Consider the following 19,601-nt stretch of genomic DNA (forward strand, 5'->3'; position numbering starts at 1 on the left):
CATGCCAGCAAAACACATATACACATAAATAAATGCAAAAAAAATTTAAGTGGCAAGTCAAACTGCAGAAACAGGAGACGGGGTGCTCCCTACATGGGACACCTACACCAGCCCCTCCCCCAAGGCTCAGGGATCATCGTGGAAGAGAGAGAGAGCAGAAAGACTAAGAGCCAGAGGTTGTGGGGACTGCTGGGAAACTGTATCCAACATGAGCAGCTCATTGGATTATGAACTCACAGCAGCTGTAACTACGTGCTCAAGACCATCAATAAGATCAAGCCAGTCAAAGTCTTAACATGGCTGGGGGAGGGGCTGACAACCCCTCTGTAGCTGAGGAGCTCCTAGAAGCTGATGGCTGCTAGGAGAAGGAGTCGGTTCTCCCCAAGGAGTCAAGCCTCGGGTAGATTGCTCATGCTCCAGTGGACGGCCCTACACCTGTGCACAGACTGGCAAGACCAACTGGACGCTGTGATTTAAAAAAATAGAAAGTGCCGGGCGTGGTGGCGCATGCCTGTAGTCCCAGCACTTGGGAGGCAGAGGCAGGCGGATCTCTGTGAGTTCAAGGCCAGCCTGGTCTACATAGTGAGTTCCAGGACAGCTGGGGCTACAGGGAGACCCTGCTTCAAACAAACAAACAAACAAACCAGCTGCAATGAGAAAAAAAAAAAAAAATAGAAAGTGCATGAAGTTGGGAGGGAGGGAGGGAGCTGGGGGAGCGGAACTGTGTGGATGATTTAATCAAAACACTTTGTAAACATGTTTGAAATTCTCAAATTAAAAAAAAAATTCCTGCTGGGGGTGGTGGCACACATTTTTAATCCCAGCACTCGTGAGGCAGAGGCAGGCGGATCTCTGTGAGGTGAAAGCCAGCCTGGTCTACATAGTGAGTTCCAGGACAGCTGGGGCTACAGTGAGACCCTGTCTCAAAAAGATTTAAAAACAAACAAAAAAAAACTCCTAAGGGAGAGCACATTCTAATATGAAGAGGGCAAGAGGGAGAAGGGTGGGAAGGGAGAGAAGGGGCGAGACAGAGAGAGCGACAGAGACAGAGACAGAGAGAGACAGAGAGAGAGAGAGACAGAGACAGAGAGAGAGAGAGAGAGAGAGAGAGAGAGAGAGAGAGAGAGAGGAAGGCAGACAGACTGACTAAGGGAAATTAACAGTACATATCCAAGAGAGGTAATGCTAGATTACCCCTATATCCCAGCTCCATCCAGCTCCCTCCACAGTAGTGTGAGCTCCACAGAGCACTTGGTGCCTTTACAATGGCTGTGCACACGTTCCTGTGGCTAAGTTAAAATTCTCAAGGATGTAATTTACAACAAAAACTGAAGATAAAGTAAAGCTAAAAATTTTAAGTTTAAAACAAGTTAAAAAAAAGTTTCTGTTGAATGTTTCAAGCATCCACCCTCCTGTACCTCCTCAGCTTTCAGGTCCAGGGATGATTACTGACAGGCTAAAAGTGAGCAGGCATGGCAGTATCTATGGTCTCAACTAGAAGGCTGAGGGAGGAGAATTACTGGAGCCCAGGAATTCACAGCCTGGGCAACACAGTAAAACACTGCTGAAAGGAAGAGAAAAGATGTTCATGACCTAAAGACGAGCAGATCTGTGAGTGAAAAGGAGCTGACACAAAACCACCCTTCAGAATGTGCTTTGGGGGGTGAATGGGCTGTGAAGTAGGGCCGCACTGGGGACACAGACCATCTCACCACAGGCAACGTAAGAGGCCTCAAGGGAGAGTGCATTCCCTTCAAATCCTGACAAAGGGGGTTTCTGGCTCTTACAGGTTTTGAGGGGTGGGAGAGTAGGATCTGACCAGTTCTTGACTGGTCAGGAACACAAACCTGTCCTGATGCTGGGGGAAGAGGCTATAAGGCCACAGCACAGCAGTGCCTTTTCGTGACCTCTGCCCCAGAGGGAAAGAGAAGAGAGACCGCCAGGGAGCTGCAGGGGTGGGGCCTGGCTGGAGGACAGGGGCCAAGGCAGCTAGAGGGTCTGTGATCTAATGCTAGACCACACATACCAAAATCATACCATTTAAAAACCATACCAACAGGGGTAATGGCTGCACAGCTTTACACATGGAGCTGCTGGGGTGTTCGTCACATGAACTTTACCACAGTGATTAAATGAAATCAAGTACTGGCCCAGTGCTGGCCAGCTCCAGGATTAGGCGGTCCTGGGCCGCAGCAGCCGAGCCCTCACCTGGCTGCAGCTGGTTCAGCTGGATCTGCTGCGGTGTGGTGAGCATGATCCGGTTGTGAGGCTGCCGCAAAGCGACCATAGGTGTCTGCGTCAAGGTCACCTGCGGGGGCCGGATCAAGGCTCCAGGCTTCGGGGGCTGCTGGATCACCTGGGACACAGCCAGCACAGTGCATGAGCACACCCCAGGGCTACCGTGCTGGACCACAAAGCCAGCCATTCCCTTCAGCAGCCCTATTCCCTCCCCTGTCCTGCCAGAAGCTCCAGGAAGGCCAGATGTGCACCTCAGCCTGGGTCTGCAGAGAAGCCTGGCCCAGCAGGCCCCAGGCTGGTACTCTACACATAGCCTCAAGAGAATCTGGCAGAGACAGAACGGAGCCACAGCAGGCCCAGTACAGCACAAGCACACTAAGCACAGGTCACTCAGGACCTGCACTGGGCTGCAGGCCTGTCCTGGATGGCAGTATGCTGAGCTCAGACCCCACACAGAGCACAGACCTCTCCCCACTGGCGGCCACGGGTCAAATGTTCATAGCTCTTCTACATGTTCATAGGAAGATCAGATGGTCTCTTCTGGAGTGGAGCTGAGCTTCCAAGTCCTGTCCTGAACTGAGTGAGCCCTATGTCCTGGAATGGCCTGCTCCCTCGTTACTTTGTGAACTGTGCTTTGGGCCAAGGACCTTGGGCCAGTCCCCATACTCCAGGACCTGCTTAGCTCTGCAGCCTTGCCTGTCACCTTAGGCGCTTACTAGGCTCTGGCCTGTCCCTAGGAAGCCTTGACAACCTGACCATAAATCTCTGGGTTAGGAGTTTTAGTTATTCTTAAGCCTTCCAGTGTTTGCAAAGAAGCCTCTGTGTGGCTGGAAGTGTGGTTCAATAGTTCAGTAGCAGAGTGACTACTACATAGGATTCATGAAGTCCGAGGTTTAAACTCAACTCTAAAGGGAAAAATGCACTTTCACTGGCACACCCCCATGTCACTGGGACACCTGCAAGGAACTAGGATGGTGGCCTGCACTGGAACCATTTCTGCAGCAAAGAACGACTCACACCAGACAGAACAAGCCCCAGGCAGCTCAGACCAGGGCTTGCCACTGAGGAGCCCACTGAGTATGTGTACACAGGAGAAGCCTGTGGGTGGGGGTGGGGGAGAGCAAACAGCAGTAGCCAGGCTGCTGAACACACTCTGCTCATATTTATAAAATTAAAGAGCAATGTTCTAGCTTCATTCCTGTTGTTATGATAATAGATCCTGACAATCTGCCTGACAATTCCAGGTTACAGTCTCTAAATGCAGGGACGTCACAGAGGCAGGAGCCTGAGGTAGCTGGTCATAGCACACCCAGCCGAGAGCAGAGAGAAGTGAATGTGTACCATGCTGCCTATGCTCAGCAAACTCTTAGACAGTTCTGGCCCAGCCCATGAACAGGTGCCACTCACATTCAGGGTAGGTCCTCCTACATCAACTAACAATCAAGGCAATCCCTCACAGACATACCCACAGGCCAACCTGCTCTAAATAACTCCTCATTAAGGCGCTCTTCCCAGTAGATTCAATGCAATCCCAATCAAAATAAATAAATTAATTAATTTTAAAAAAAGAAAGAAAGAAAGAAAGAAAGAAAAAAGACTCTCTTCCCAGATGATTCCAGGAGGTTGGGTCAAGCTGACAGTTGAAACTGACCAGCACAAGCAAGCAGTATGATGGGCCCACCTGTCATCCTAGCACTCAAGGCCTGGCTCATTATGCCACTGACAAAACCAAGCACCAAAAGCCAGAGCCTCACAACAAAGAGGCCCAGCAAGTCCCTCCACAGACCTGCCTTCTGGGTAAATCAGTGTGCTGACTGCTGAACTGGAACTATGTGAAAGCAAAAGACCCAGCCATCCCTGACCAGGGGTCAGGGGCGCAAAGAAACCCCGCTCATACATGTGGCCTCCACCCGAGTCCTTGCTACCAATAAAGTCAAGACAAAGGCAAGTTCTACAGAAGGTAAGCTAGCACCCTAAGGAGTCTACCCTGACCCAAGTCTCTACCCTCCACACAGAGCACTGTATGTACCGACTACGACGAGAGGACATGGCCTCTGCACGAGCTTGTATTTTAAGCTGCATTTATAAGACTTCAAACCATTGTGCCTTTTCCCTCAGTGCTGGGAACTGAACCCCAGGCTTCATAAACGCTAGGTAAAGGCTCTACAACGTCTACTATGCCGCCTCTGAAGTCTGCCTTTCTAGGTGAGCCCATGCTGCCTATAGCAGGGGGAAACGTAGAACACACTCTCAGAAAGCCATCCTGCCTCTAGTGCAGGGACGTGGAGAAAGCTGCATCCAACTGCCAGGCCACAGCTTCCCCTGACTTGCAGACAGCACTGTCAGCACCAGTCGCTGCCACCCTGAGAAAGCAAAAGCCCAGCCCATCTCCCGCCCCAACCCAAAGGTTCTCACATTCAGGCTATCTCTCTCAATCCAGAGGGCATTCTAAGAAGCTCACTGAACACCCTGTGTCTCTGAACAGAAACACCCACCAACCAGGTGACAAGCCTGCGAGCAAGTGGGCCAAGAAGCTCACTACATTCTATAAGAAGTGACATACCAAGCCACGGGCCTCGGCCTCTAGCTCATGTTTTAATTAAGGAAACAACCGCGCTTCTTTCCAGCGGGAGCTTCCCTGCCTGTTCCTTCCAGAAAGGGGCTGCTGAGTCAAGCAGCATAGTGGGGCTGGCCGGAGCACCATGCGAGGCCCGCGCCTTCATACCAGTGGTGCGGGTGGTGCCTGCTTGCCAACGCCAACCTGTGTGGGCTGCGTGAGGCTGATGACAGGGGGCTGGAGGGCGCTGGTCACCGAGGCGGCTGTCTTCCCAGCTGTGCGCTGCACCGAACTGCTCAGCACCACAGCTGTGAGCGCGGTGGTAGCCTGCGAGGCGGGTGGCTGCTGCTGCTGGCTCTGCTGGATGAAGGCCGCGGAGTCGGGGGTCAGCTGTCTCAAGGCGGGTAAGCTCCTCTGAAGAAAGAGAGACGAGTGACGTCAGGGGCCGTTCAAGCACCAATGTGTTTACGTTCTTAAAAATTCAGAAGCACAGGGCTGGGCTAGAAAGCTAGCACAACTGTTGAAGGCTCAGGCTCACAACCAGAAACATGGGGCTGGAGAGATGGCTCAGTGGTTAAGAGCACTAGCTGCCCTTGTATAGGACAGGACCTGGGTTCAATTCCCAGTATCCACATGGTAGCTAACAGCCATCTGTAACTCCAGTTCCAGGGGATCCCATGTCCTCTTCTGACCTCCTCAGGCACTTCACTCATGGATGCACTTACATTCAGACAAAAACTCATATACATAAAATAAAAATTTTTTAAAAATTCAGAAGCAGGGGCTGGAGACATCGCTCAGCAGTTAAGAACACTAGTTGTTCTTACACAGGACCCAGGTTCAATTCCCAGCACCCACATGACAGCTAACAACCATCTGAAACTCCAGATCCAGGGAATCCGACCCCCTTTTCTGACCTCTGAGGGCATTGCACGACACTGGCACATTACATATGTGCAGGCATAACACACACACACACATGAAATATTTTTTTAAAATTTCAGAAACTACCGGGAGTGGTGGCACACACCTTTAATCCCAGCACTTGGGAGACAGAGGCAGGCGGATCTCTGTGAGTTCAAGGCCAGCCTAGTCTACATAGTGAGTTCCAGGACAGCTGGGGCTACAGGGAGACCCTGTCTCAAAAAGACCATTCCCTCCCAAAAAAAATTTCAGAAACACAAACTTTTAGAGAAAATCTCACAGCCACTATGACTTCAGTGAGCATCTACGGACACTGGGAACCAATAGTCCCAGATGTCACTAAACTCTAACCACAGTTATCAAAGGGACTTTCTTAGTAAGAACTGACTAAAATTTTTTGGGTTTTTTTATTATTTTTATTTTATGTGTATGAGTGTATTGCCTGCATGTATGTGAGTGCAGCTGTGTCGTGCAATGCCACAGAGGTCAGAAGAGGGCTTTGGATTCCCCCTGGAACTGGAGTCAAGGATGGTTCATAGCCGTGTGTGGGTGCTGGGAATCGAACCTGGGTCCTCTGTAAAAGCAATCTCTCCAGCCCCCTAAAATTTGTTTAAAAAACAACTAAACAAAAAAATTAGTATTTTCTGGAAATCTGTAAACCGTGGTAAGAGCAATGGCAGTCTATGAGAGGACCCGGCACTGGCTGGTCCGCAGGCTGCTTCTGGAAGCCAGCCCCTCTCCACAGGTAGCACTGGCCCTTATGCAGTAGAGTTCGTCAGAACTGAACGGCAGCTGGAGGCTCAGCTTTGCTGGAAAGCCCCTTTTCTGGACAGAAAATCCAGAAAATCCAGCATGCTGCCCCAGGACACAAGATGGTCATCGCTCAGCCAGTAGTATTTGTGCTCCCCATGCCCAGACTGGACCCAAGACTGTACCACAAGCTTTCAATTACCTTCAGGAAAGGCACAAGGTAAGGTTGAGGTGAAGAATTAAGTTCTCGGTATAACCTGCTAGTGAAATCTTCTGCTTCGATTTTTCCATCCTTAAAAATAAAATTCACATTGACACTCTGCAGTGAAAACAATCTCATACATGTCACACATGTCTTTGTGGCACATGCCAAAGCATCACTCTGGTCTAGTCCCCGACAGCAGACTACCAGTAAGTCAGTGTGTTGGTGCTAACCTCAACAGACACAGACTCCCCAGGTACACATGTGACTGGTTTCCCCTGGACACTGAGCTGGTGATCATCTCTCTGACTGGCCAGTTACTGGTCCACATCTCCACCCTCCCATGAGTTTCTTGATCAATGTCTAGCTTTCAATGTCTACCTTTCACTCAGGGCTCACCAGGCACCTACCTGATATCAGACATTGTGCTTGGAAACCAATGAACCCAAGAGTAACTTCACTATGAAAGTCAATACCACGGATAGAGGGTTCAGCTCCGGCAGGGAGTGGGGGCACCTGTCACAAAAAGCTCACCCATACTTACGCCTACCTTGCACTAGAGGGGAAACATTAAGAGTCCACAAGCAAGACACACAATTCTGTTCTAAAGTCAGGAATGGGGGCACATGCCTTTAATCCCAGACTCAGGAGGCAGATGCCGATCTCTGCAAGATTGAGGCGAGACCAGCTGGGGGCTACAGGAAGACAGACCCTCCCAAAATTCTGTTCTAGATATCTGGGGGAGTCCTATGAGGGCTAGAAAGTCCCACACAACGGGTAGAACACTTTTTTGGCTATTCTACAGCTTTCTGCATAGACTGGGCCCCTGAGGGTGGGTCAGAGAGCTGGCCCTGCTGGCATGCAGAAGGGCACTACAGATCGCTGCAGCATCAGCCCAGGGCTGGCAGAATCTGGACCGGGCAGCAGCAGGCACAGCAAAGGCAGACTACCCAAGTGTCTGCATGGCCTGGGACCAAGAGAGCATAGAACCTGGCTTCTAGCTAGCAGGAGAGCGGGGCCATCGTACTGCTGGAGTGCAGAGCACCAGCAGCTGGCTTGTGCCATGAGGAGCAGTCACCCTCACTCGGCTCTGAGGAGAGCAAGGGGCCAAGGTGAGACACACAGGTCCAGCCAGGACCGCTGGCCCCTGGGACTGGCACCTACTACCAGCAGCTGAACCCAGCTGGGCCTGATACAGAGACCAGAGGGGTGGCTGCCAAGAGGTCATGCAGGGTGAGCTGAAAGGAGGTCCAGGGCCCTGGCCAGAGCATAGCACCATGGGCATCTAGTGGACACAATGAAGGAATGAACAGTGGGGTGGGGGAGGGGCACACCAGACAAGGATGGGGCCTGGTTAGCAGGTTGGCACCCAAGCAGTCCAGGGGCTGAACCAACCAACTCGACCAGCCAAAAAAAAAAAAAAGCACATCGGTCGGAAAACACAAGAGTTTCTTCAACAACAAAACTGAGAAGAAAACAGCAAGGGAGGGGTGGCTCAGGTCCAGAGAGACAGTCAATGCATGAACACAGCTCAAACCCTCAATGGAACTAGCGGCCAGTATCAAACATCCGCATAGGGTCAGGAAAACAGGAGCACCAGGCAACAGCAGAGGCCAGAGGAGAGCTGCACCTGGCAGCACCTGGCCTCACAGTGCTCCCAAGAAGCACAGGCATCCTTAGACCAGTACCAAAATAGTCACAGTACAGGAGGGGACGAGGCTGCAAGGGCCGGGGCACAGGCTGTGTGCTCACAAACTAGAATTAAGGACCTGCCTACATCCTTCAGGTTTAAAATCTGGCTAAAATCAAGCCAAACGGGAAAGGGGAAGAGAAAGCTGACTGCCACAGTGGAGCACCGGCCGTCAGACGTGCTTTAAGTCATAACCAACGGCTACTAAAGAGGTTTTGCAGCCCTGCTCTCCTAGCACTGACTCTCCTCACATAAACCCAGCGTCGGGGTGCCAGCCAGAGACCTCAGGCAAAGCAAGCCACACACTCTGACAGGCGCGCACACCCTCCCCCTCCAGGACCTTCCAGGGTCTCACCTGCCCACCCAGACCTCCCTGGCATGGGAGGTCTACGCCACACACCATGCTCTGAGATGAGGCATTGCACCTGAGCTTCTTACCAGTAAATTTTGAACTAATTCCTTCACATTGGCTGCTGTCTCTGTAGACTGTTTACCAGAGGATGCCAGTTTTATTAACGTAGATAGAAAACTTTTACATTTCTTCACATTTTCCATTGTTTCCTGCATTAAAATAAAAAGATGTGAATCACAGGAGGTTTTTTTTATCATGGTCTCTCATTACTTAAATATGACAGGTCTGAAAGGCATGTGAACTTCGCCTCTAAACATCTTTCAAGGAGTACGCTATCTCTTGTACAAGCTGGTAGGGCACAAGGAGTTCCTTGGAAGGGCCATCAATCACTCCAAAGGCCAACAGGCCTGCATCTCAGCCAAGCAAACCCCTTTTAGGAATGCAACCAAAGCAGCCATGATGTGAAAGGACACCCTGCTGGACGCAGACCGTAACGCTGCTCATCAGGAGCAGAGGCCACTGGCGGCCCATCTACACGTGTACAAGAAGCCTAAGTCCCCGGTGGCTTCTAGAAATGGTAAAAAACACTTTGCCAGACCCGAGCTTGTCTGAAGATCCACAGAAGGAAACGCAGTCCGACAGCAGCACTGCTACACAGACCACAGGCAGCCAGTGGCCACATGGACATCCATGGAGGTTTACAGGGTCCCAGGTCCTGAGCAGATGCTCAGGGTGCTCTCCTGCCACTCCCCGGTAGCCCCTTGGGCCCCACCCCACAAGGGGAAGATGGAGCCCCAAGCTCTCACACAGGCCTCCTGTGTGCCACAATGCTCTCAACTCGGGTTCTATGTCCCAAACTGGACAAATCCCGCTGTACAGCAAACTGTCTGAAAAGACGATGGGATATCTCACAGGTCCATTTTCCCACTAGTACAGATGGGCCAGATGTGTCCCAGGAGGTCCTGAGAGAAGCAGCTCTTACCGTGGCAGCTGTGGAGGTGGTGGTGGCCCCTGGGACTGTGCGCTGAGGTGTCCCTGTCTGAACAGCTGTCGCCGTCCCAAGTGAGGCTGTCTGGGCAGAACCACCCAGAACAAGCTGAGGCTAGAAGAGTCCAAAACACAAGGTAAATACATCTCCCACCACCAACACAAGACCCCAACCTCAAGTCCAGGGAAACAACACATCTTCTGGAAGAGAGGGGGAAGCCCAAATGGCTCCCCACCTGCCAGCGGGTCACACACCTTGGAGCCACTTACAGTCAGGGCGCCCATGGCAGACCCACACCTCTGAGGATCATAGTTAAATAGCAGGGAGATGTTTGACACCTGTGGTAAAACCTGATAGTTTGAGTACATTGCTGAAAAGATTCTGTGTCAGAGGCCAGGCACAGTGGCACATGCCTTTAATCCTCCCACTAAGGAGGCAGAGGCAGCCAGACATCTGTGAGATCGAAGTCAGCCAGGGCTACAGAGAAACCTTGTTTCAAAAACAACAACAAAAACAATATATAGCAGAGGCTGGCAGCTGTCACGAGGGCAATCTTTGAGCACCTGATAACAGAGTCAAGTCCTATCTCAGAACTTCATGGGAAAGCCGCTCCTAAGAACCCCTCGATCTGTTCACATAGAACCCTGGCTCCAAGGCAGCTATGATCTACAGGTGCACAGCCCCTCCTACAGGGGCCAAAAAGGACTAAGGCAGGGGAAGGGTCTCTACTCGCTGCTCAACCACCTGTACCAACAACTCCCTTTGCTTTCCAAAAGTAAATCGGGTCAAAAAGCCACACCAAACAGAAGTCAGAGGTGCAGGACCTGGGTCACTGATATTGGTCACACTGTCTGCGGAGAGGTGCTGCTTAGCCAAACACAGGGACATCTGCTAGGCAGCTAGACTCCAAACAACTCAGGCAATCCAAACCACTGACCGTCAGTCAAATTTCTAAGATTTCTGCTTTACTTGAATAATCATGACATAAATATTTACTGACTTTTAATTTGATGCTTCTCCAATTTATTTATCAGCTGCCAACATCACTCCCAGTTTTGTGAATACTACGTGTTGTCCTATTTCTGAAGGTGTAACACACCCCACCGCCAAGGGACAGCTCTGGAGCACTGGGAGGCAAGTCCTCACTTCCTTAGAGCACAGCTCTTGGAACAGTCCAGTTACAGCTGCTTAGAAGCAGTGCTGCACCAGCACTGACCCACTTCAGGTCTCTTGGGCCTCCCCAGGTCACTCCAAAGTGAGAACAGACTTAGCGGTACTGAGTGTCCACACGAGACAACAAGCATGCACTGCCCTTGTGACTGGAAACCCCCAAACAAAGCCATGTGTAGAGAGTGTGCAGGAATAAACCACGAGGCTGACTCAGCGCAGCGGGTCTGGAGCAGCCGAGCATCCCAGAGCTTCTCACCAGGAGAGCTGCTTTCACCTCAAAACTACTCCCCGCCGGACTCCTACAGTCCCAACAGGAGGTTCTGTCTACCTATTCCAACACGTTTGCCGTCACTGAACATGACACACAGAGTTCACCAGGAGTGTTTTCACAGAATGCCCCACGCTCATCAGAAAAGTAAGTGCTCCGATCAGATGTGGACAGGGCTGGGCTTTCAGGAGGTCTTCAGGAGGCCCCGCCTCCTAGAGCCCGCTGCCAAATTGCACAAACCTCTGCTGCCTTCCAGCTGCCTGGGCAGAATTACTCTTCTAGCGTCTATCAATCCCTGCAGCTACCAAAGTGAAAGAGCTGGGCGCCAAGAAAAGTTTTTAAAGCCTATGTGTAGGTCTGCCCCAGAGCCCAGCACCCAGCCTCAGGTCCCCACTGGGACAGAGGTGCAGCTTACCCAGGAGCACGGTAAGAAGATCACAGGCAAGCAGGCACAGCACCTAGGCACAGCGTGGTAAGTGCCTCACTATAGAGACCACAACTGTATGAGTACTCACAAATACAACCCCATCAGAGGCCTCGGGGTCACTGTGCTTCCTACCCACTCCCAAATGACTGCCCAGGGAGATGACTTCCCTGACAGTTGCCTCCCCAGCCAGGGACCTTTCCTCTGACCAGCCATGCCGTCCTTGGTGGCACGGTGTGTCTCCCCGCCCAGTTCTTTTCTCTACTAGAGATCTGCACTACCATCTGCAATAGAGGGGCCAACTGGTATGTAAGCTCCTGTCTTTGGTACCTCAGGGGCATCAGCCTGTACCAGGTAAGGCCAGTATGTGCAGGACACTCTCCCCTGCTGCAGCTTAAAATATTATTTTACGGGGCTGGAGAGATGGCTCAGTGGCTAAGAGCACTGACTGCTCTTGCAGAGGACCCAGGTTCGATTCCCAGCACCCACACAGTGGCTACAAACTGTCCTTAACTCTAGTTCCAGGAGAATCTGAAGCCCTCTTCTGACCTCCACAGCATTGCACAACACGGGTGCACTCACATACATGCAGGCAATACACTCATACACATAAAAGGTGGCGCACACCTTTAATCCCAGCACTTGGGAGGCAGAGGCAGGTGGATCTTTGTGAGTTAGAGACCAGCCTGGTCCACATAGTGAGTTCCAGGACAGCTGGGGCTACAAGGAGACCCCGTCTCAAAAAGACAAAAACAAACAAAAATTTTTTAGAAATATATATATTGTCGGGCGTGGTGGTGCACGCCTTTAATCCCAGCACTCAGGAGGCAGGGGCAGGCGGATCTCTGTGAGTTCAAGGCCTGCCTGGTCTATGGTCTACATAATGAGTTCCAGGACAGCTGGGGCTACAGGGAGACCCTGTCTCAAAAAGATCCGCCCCCCAAAATATATATACATGTATATACATACATACACACACACACACACACACACACACACATATATATATAATTTTACAAAAAACAACTAGCACTCAGGAGACAGAAGCAGGAAAATCACTACAAGTGTGTGGCCAGCCTGACCTATACAGCGAGTTCCAGGCCAACCAAGGAGGAGGAAGGGGGAGAAGAGAAAGAGGGGGTAGAGGAAGAGGAAGAGGAAGAGGAAGAAGGGGAGGGAGGGAAGGAGGGAGAGAAAGAACAGAAAGGTGATCATTTCCTGAACTGTGCTGTCCTCGTGGCCACAGGCCACAGGGAGGCAGTGTGGCCTAGAAGCTGTGTGAGGCTGGAGACACCTCACACTGGAAAAGCAAGACCAGGCAGAGCCTCCCTCAACTCACCTACAAACATGTCACCAAGAGGAGAGGACATCCTGGACAGCACAGCACTAACACTGTTTGTGAGTGTGCGTGTAATGGAGCCACAGCACAGAGGCACACAGTCTCCTTACCACACACTCTCCGGCCTCAAAGATATTCTAAGTCAAATGTTAATGAGGCAGTATTTTTAATTACACTTCATGAACAGCTTCTGAAGTGCTGCTAATGCTAGATTGTCTGGTTTTCAAAGAAAAGGGTCTATCCTGCATTTGCTGTCACAGAAAAACCACTTTGTTCATGGAGAGCTTGCCTCCTCAAATCCAAACTGGCATCCAATATAAAAATTCCAAAGTCTAGTCTTTGCAGCAAAGCAAAAACATGCTCCGTCAGCCCTGCAGATGCACCAGGCTGCGTCCTCTTACCTGTACCCCGGGAGAGCGCTGTAGGGTTGTAGTGGGCTGTACCGTCGTCTGGGCTTGAGACACTTGCTTAATTATGGTAGTCGGGGTCACCTGCCGTGCAATAATAGGCGTTCCGGGAGCCTGAAAAACAAGCTGGGAGTCATCTAAACCGGCTACGGTGACCTGCCACCCCACACAAAAAGTAACTCAAATACATACAGAACCCCCAGCTCACTCCTAACCTAACAAGGAAGCCACTCTACCCCTTCTAACCACAAAGAGGTGTGTGATCAGAATGTCTCACAGAACGCCCTAAGGACACCGTTGGACTTTATTAACGAAGCCTACAGTCTTTAAAAGCGGATGGCTTCTGGAAAGCCAGCCACAGCACTGCTCTCCAAGGGTGCTACTGAACTGCACTGAAGGTGGTAAGACACCGAGTCCTACCCACCAGCTGCACATGGGGAAGCTGGGGGCCAACCAGGATGGAGAGACACCTGGAGTCAAGATGGCTGCAGAACTGTGTGAGCAGAGACGTAAAGGTCAGGTGAGGCAGGACAGCCCACCACCAGAGAAAATCTACAAATGCAGCCCCCATGCTTCCAACTGGGGTGGGGGGGCTCAAAGGATGTGTTCTATGCTCCTTCAGATGGGGGAGCTCTGCCTGCCTCCAGCACACACACCCCATCTGCAGCACAGAGACACAACTCCAGAGGGAGCAGAGAACTGTCATTGGACCCGCCATCCCTTCAGCTGCCGGCCAGCTTGGAAAGGCGGCGGGCGGAAGGCATGCCGGCACACACCCTCACCAGTCCTGGTGCAGGATGAGGAGCCTGCTGAGAACAATCAGGGCTCTTGGCATCCAGGTCCATCTTCCCCACTAACTCAGCATCAAGATCCATGGCTTTGGGCTTGGGGGTGGGGATGGCGCTGTCAATTCTTGTGCTGCCTGACAGACAACAGCAGTGGACAGCTGCCTGCCCCGTGCTCCCCTCCATTACTCACTCTCAACACTTCAAACATACTATGTCTTTGGGACAATCTCGTGAGCTGGGAGCTCCCTGACCTGCACTTTACCGAGGACACTGGGGCACAGGAAGGTGAAGCCACAGGCGGCAAGAGCGAAGGGGAGGCTTCAACTGGGCAGTTGGCCCTGAGTGTCTTCTCTAACCCGACTCAAGTCACCATGTTGAGCACAATGACCACTGGAGCTGGCTCCCCCAAGATGGCATGGTCCCAGTCAGGAGGCTGGGCGATCAGAGCCAACCTGGCCCCTGTCTGATGGAGGCATCTGAGGTGCCTATGTGCCGTGGCACCACTCAAGGTCACACCTTCATGTTTGCAGCCTCCCCAGTGTGCATGGTGGTAGGGAATGGGCAAGAGCCAGGCTGGGCCAGGGTGCCCCAAGCTGGCCCACTCACCACGCATGCACTCACCTGTACGGTAGAGATCTGGACAGGTGGAGCACCTGTGGGGGTTGCAGGGCGGGGTGCCATGGTGCTCTGAGGCTGAGCCTGGGCATGGGCCTGCATCTGGGCCAAGGCCTGCTGAGGGATCATTAACAACTGCCCATTCTCGCTCCGCACGAGGACCATTCCTGGGGGACAAATGAGACCTGGCATCAGGAAGTGTTCCTACTCCAGCACAGGGAAGACCCTGGTGGGGGGGGGGGGCACTGCTAGCTATAGGAGGGGCATATGAGAGGTTGCGGAGCACCCAGCTAAACAGCGAAGACAGAGCCCAGGACGAGCACCAAAGGCTGCCCAAAGACACTGCGACCACAACTCCAGCACCCATCGATCGCACAGGCAAACCAAGCAGCAAAGCCATGCTCAGTGACCACAGCTCCAGTCCTTCAGCACCCCACAAGCCACCCTCTTCAGATGTGAGCCCAGGCATAGCGTCTAGCTACCGACACCCTGCCCACACTCACAGAATGGCAGAAACCCCCCAGGCCAGGCCTCTGATGCCCACCTAGCTAGCCAACACACTCACGTACACTCCTAGTACTGGGGTCCTGCCTCTGCCTGCAGGACAGCACCACCTCTGTAGTCCACATTCAAGTCTCCCCAGCCTGACGCCCCAGAACCTCCAAACCAAACAGCAAGGTACGTGGTTCGTTGTTCCTTGTGGGAACACTCCTCTGGTCAAGTGTGGGAGCTGTGCTGTCCCCCAGGTGATCAGGATGCCCACGACACTCAGGCACTGTCCAGAGCGACCAGGACAAGAGCCTGGTCTTCAAGGCTCTGGAGTAAACTTTGGGAGAGCAAATCCTACCAGTCAGGTTTTACTAATTTGGGTGGCAAAAACCAGCAGCCAATTAGATCCCAAGTTTGAGGAGAAAGAGGAATACACCTGTCTTAAATCCAGCTTCCCACAATGGAGCAGTGTTGACGCACCAGGCCTCAGACGCCCTCAGCAATGACCCAGCACAGCTGCAGAACACCACACAAGGAGACCCCTCGCCCCAGCCTGCGGCCTCCCAGCCCCCATCTTCAGTGAGAACAACAGCCCTAGGGAGAAATAGGGCTGGAAGCTCCTGTGGGCTACACACCCAGCAGACCCTGGGCTCTGCTTCTGGGGGACAGGTCAGAACAATCATACAAGTTCTGGAAGAATCTGATGCTGTCAGGCTCTGAGATCTTTCAAAACACAGCACACTACCAGAAAAAAACAGTAAACCCTCTGTTGAACTCACTAGATTCTTGATCCATTAAGGAGAGGCATGTCCCTCCAGAACATCTTTTTTTTTTACTATTTTATTTATTATTTTTATTTTATGTGTGTGCATGTATTGCCTGCATGCAGGTAAGTACACCCGTGTCATGCAATGCCCACAGAGGTCAGAAGAGGCCGTCGGATCCCCTGGAACTGGAGTTATGGACAGCTGTTAGCCGCCATTGGGTGCTGGGATACAAACCCAGGTCTTCTACAAGAGCACCCAGTGCTCTTAACCGCTGAGCCATCTCTCCAGCCCCAGAGCACCTCTTTCTAAATAAACCCCAAACTGAAATAACTCACTCTACGAAGCCCTCCCCTCCTTGGGGCTCAAGCACGAGTGGACACAAGTGCTTCAAACTTCAGTCAGCAAGACCACGGCTCTGTTCCAACAGCATAGCGTGCATGCAGAACGCCCAGGTCAGGAGCTTCAGCGGGTGCGTGCTGTCAGCTGCACTGCCACTGAAAGCAGGAGTTCCTGCTGGAGAACTGCCCTGCAGGAGCCATGGAGGGAGAGGACGGCTCCCAACACCAGGGCCCCAGAAGAGCCACGCCAACACCATCTGCTCAACCCACCACGTTAGTAAAAAGGCTACCTACCAGAAGCCTTTCTCCTTGAAGTTATAGCCACAAAGTCACAGGAGTATTTCGAAATATTCATGAAACAGCAATTGGGCTAAAATCCTAGTAAGGTCAAAGTGGCACTTTTGTTCTCTGGGTTTTTTATTTTAAATAAATAAACACACGCACGCACATGCACGTGCGTCTTTTTGAGATGGTCTCCCTGTAGCCCCAGCTGGCCTGGAACTCCCTATGTAGACCAGGCTGGCCTTGAACTCAAAGAGATCCACCTGCCTCTGCCTCCCGAGTGTTGGGATTAAAGGTATGCGCCACGCCTGGCCCCTATTTTAAGTATTTTTGAGTCAGTGTCTCCCTGTAGCCCAGGCTGTCCTGGAACTCCCTGTAGCCGAGGCTGGCCTCAATCTCAGAGATCCACCAGCCTCTGCTTCCTGAGTGCTCATTAAGGGTGTATGCCACCACTCCTGGCCAAAGTGGCATTTTAAACATCATAAATATAGAAGGAAACTGTCTGTGAGCTGTGTGGTGGGCCCCAGTCAGGGCTAATATGCCTCTTGACATAGCCAATATGGCTGTAGTTAGGGTAAAGCTGGAAAATTATCTAAAGTTATTCCAAGAAGTGACTATGTGACTTTAAGCAAGTACCTTAACAGTCTTAGGCATTAAAAGTATCAACTGGGTATGAGATGGTAATGGGGGGGGGGCAGCAGGAGTAGATGTAGAGGCTACAGACCTCACCCACATCCTCACAGGGATCTCAAGTTGCCCCAAACAAAGGAGCAGTCACTGGTCCTGACAGAAGCAAAGGCTGATATACAAAACTGAAGTGACCCCACAATGGTGCCTGCAGCTGCATCACCCACAAGTGCAGCTCTGGTTCTCACGGCTTCACAGAGCAGCACCGCATGCAGAAGCAAAGGTCACTCCGCCTCAAACTGCAGCAGACCAGTTCAAGTTTAAACACTGTAGAAAAATAATCTGCTTGTCTGAACACTGTATGTGACGACCACTGCTTCCTCACTCCAGCAGCAACACCCTCTGCATCTGCATGGTGGTGGTGGTGCAGCTCATGAGCAGCTGGGAAGGACCAGTCACCCACTGTGTCCAGCCCTGTGTGGTCCACACTGCAAGTCCTCACATACACACAACACAGCTGGCAGGCATGGAGAATCATCTGGAGTAGACTAGCACAGTAACATCCCTGTTCCCGCATTGCAAGGTCACTCAGGAGCCAATAGGGCTCCACTCACCCAGCCATCAGAAGGGAAGGATGAAAACTGAGGCCGTGCACCTAGACTCCACTCTCCATTCTCGCTCAGCCAGTGTGTACAGCCAGATTCACATCTAGCTGCATCCAGAGGAGCTACGTACAGGCTTAGTGCTGTTAGCATCTGAAGTGCTCACTGTAGAAACTCTGAGACATGCAGAGAGGGGTCAGTACAAAAAAACATAAGCGTCCTGAATCCCCGTTTGGTCAATATGGGGGACAGTCCCCAGTGTCTGTCCTAGACACACGCAAAAGCCACAAGTCCTGATGAACGTGAAGAAAGCCAAGCTCACGCTCACACTGTGTTCTCCTTGCACTTTTTTTAAACTTTATGAGGTGTTTTGTCTGTGTAAGTGTGCCATGTGTGTGCCTGGCACTCACAAAGCAGGAGAGGGCATCGGATTCCCTGGAACCGGAGGTAAGGATGGGTGTTGGCTGCCATGTGGGTGCTGGGAGCCAAACCTAGGTCCTTTGGAAAAGCAGTAAGTGCTCTTAACTGCTGAATCACCTCTCAAGCCCCTCTCTGCACTTCTCATATAGGTCTCTGTCACTAAACATCCTCAGACTTAATTTTCAGTAGCTATAACATAAAATACACAATCCAAAATACATTTACGATCTCCTTTCAGGTAAAGATGCAGGCCATTTTCTTTTTTTTTACTGTGAAAATACAGGTCTTAAACAGTGTGAGGTCCACCAGCAATTCTGAAAAGCCATGGTGTTTAGGAGCAGGGAATGGGGAGATGGAAGGACAGCGAACACTGGGCCTCCCTCTACCCTGGACCAGGCAGCAACTATCAGTGCCTCTCCAAGGGACTTCACAAGGCCACAAGCTTTCTCAAGAGACCCATCCCACCCCCACAGTCCTGAGCACAACTGCCAGCCCTCACATAGTAAGAGAATCCTACTATTCCCAACACTGGAGTTCAGGGAGACCCCAGTGGTCCATCCTTCTTCCTCCTGCCCTGACCTTACAGGTTTTCTGATCTCTTATTACCACTTTTCCCTTCATCTTAAGCCAAAACACAGAACACAAGTCGTCAACTACACACAGAACAGGCATTTCCAGACTGAAACCATCACTCTGAGAAAAGGCACTCACCCAGCATCTTCCCCCTCACCTAAGCACAAAGTCTAGACCCAGGCTGAGGGTTCCTCCCTCTCCCACCTTACCCCACACTTTTCAAACATGCACCCCCTCTGTGGGTGAGGAAAAGAGCCCTGGGCACATTCTCGGCCTGATGGAGTGAGGGCAGCTCAGAGGGACTCAATTCTGCTCTCTTCTCTCTGCAGGGGCCTAGGAGCTGTGTGCCCATTCACTCCTCCTCCCCCACCTCCAACCTTCTAACCCCCACCAACACAAATGGCTTTCAGATTTCAGGGAGAGTGTGCGAAAACAGGCACAGAGGCCAAGCCTTCATAGCTAGATCTGTGCTGAGCCCACACGGACAGAGCCAGTGAGCGAGGGTAAGCCAGGAAAGCAGGCACAAAGCACACTAGGGACACCACAGGAGCCACGCGCCCCCAAGAGCTGGCTCAGAGGACCTCCAGTGGCACAGACCAAGACTGGCTGGCCCAGGCTGCCCCTGCTGACAGGCATACAACCTTTGCTGCCACATGCCAGCCTGACCCTAACAGGCCCTGGGACAGCAGAGCCACCCAGAGAGGCACCAAACACAGCTGACTGCTGCCTAACTGCAGCCTGGTGTTCCTTTAATGCTTTGTGAAGAGACTTTTCCCTCTTAGGTCACAAAA

The 19,601-nt window shown here is 51.8% G+C and overlaps 1 protein-coding gene across 1 annotated transcript in view; it reads right to left on the reverse strand.

Moving 5' to 3' along the window:
- Taf4 (TATA-box binding protein associated factor 4) overlaps nt 1-19,601 on the reverse strand; it is an 80,708-nt gene that overhangs the window by 19,306 nt on the left and 41,801 nt on the right. The window contains exons 2-8 of the mRNA XM_017800678.1: nt 14,719-14,879; nt 13,304-13,423; nt 9,696-9,815; nt 8,800-8,922; nt 6,672-6,761; nt 4,964-5,209; nt 2,209-2,356 (exon numbers count right to left, since the gene is read on the reverse strand). Coding sequence (XP_017656167.1) covers nt 2,209-2,356; nt 4,964-5,209; nt 6,672-6,761; nt 8,800-8,922; nt 9,696-9,815; nt 13,304-13,423; nt 14,719-14,877 — 1,006 coding nt within the window. The 5' untranslated portion in view covers nt 14,878-14,879. The remainder of the gene's footprint in view (nt 1-2,208; nt 2,357-4,963; nt 5,210-6,671; nt 6,762-8,799; nt 8,923-9,695; nt 9,816-13,303; nt 13,424-14,718; nt 14,880-19,601) is intronic.

The sequence above is a fragment of the Nannospalax galili genome, unplaced genomic scaffold (assembly GCF_000622305.1).
Source record: "Nannospalax galili isolate Female #2095 unplaced genomic scaffold, S.galili_v1.0 scaffold160, whole genome shotgun sequence".
NCBI lineage: Eukaryota > Metazoa > Chordata > Mammalia > Rodentia > Spalacidae > Nannospalax > Nannospalax galili.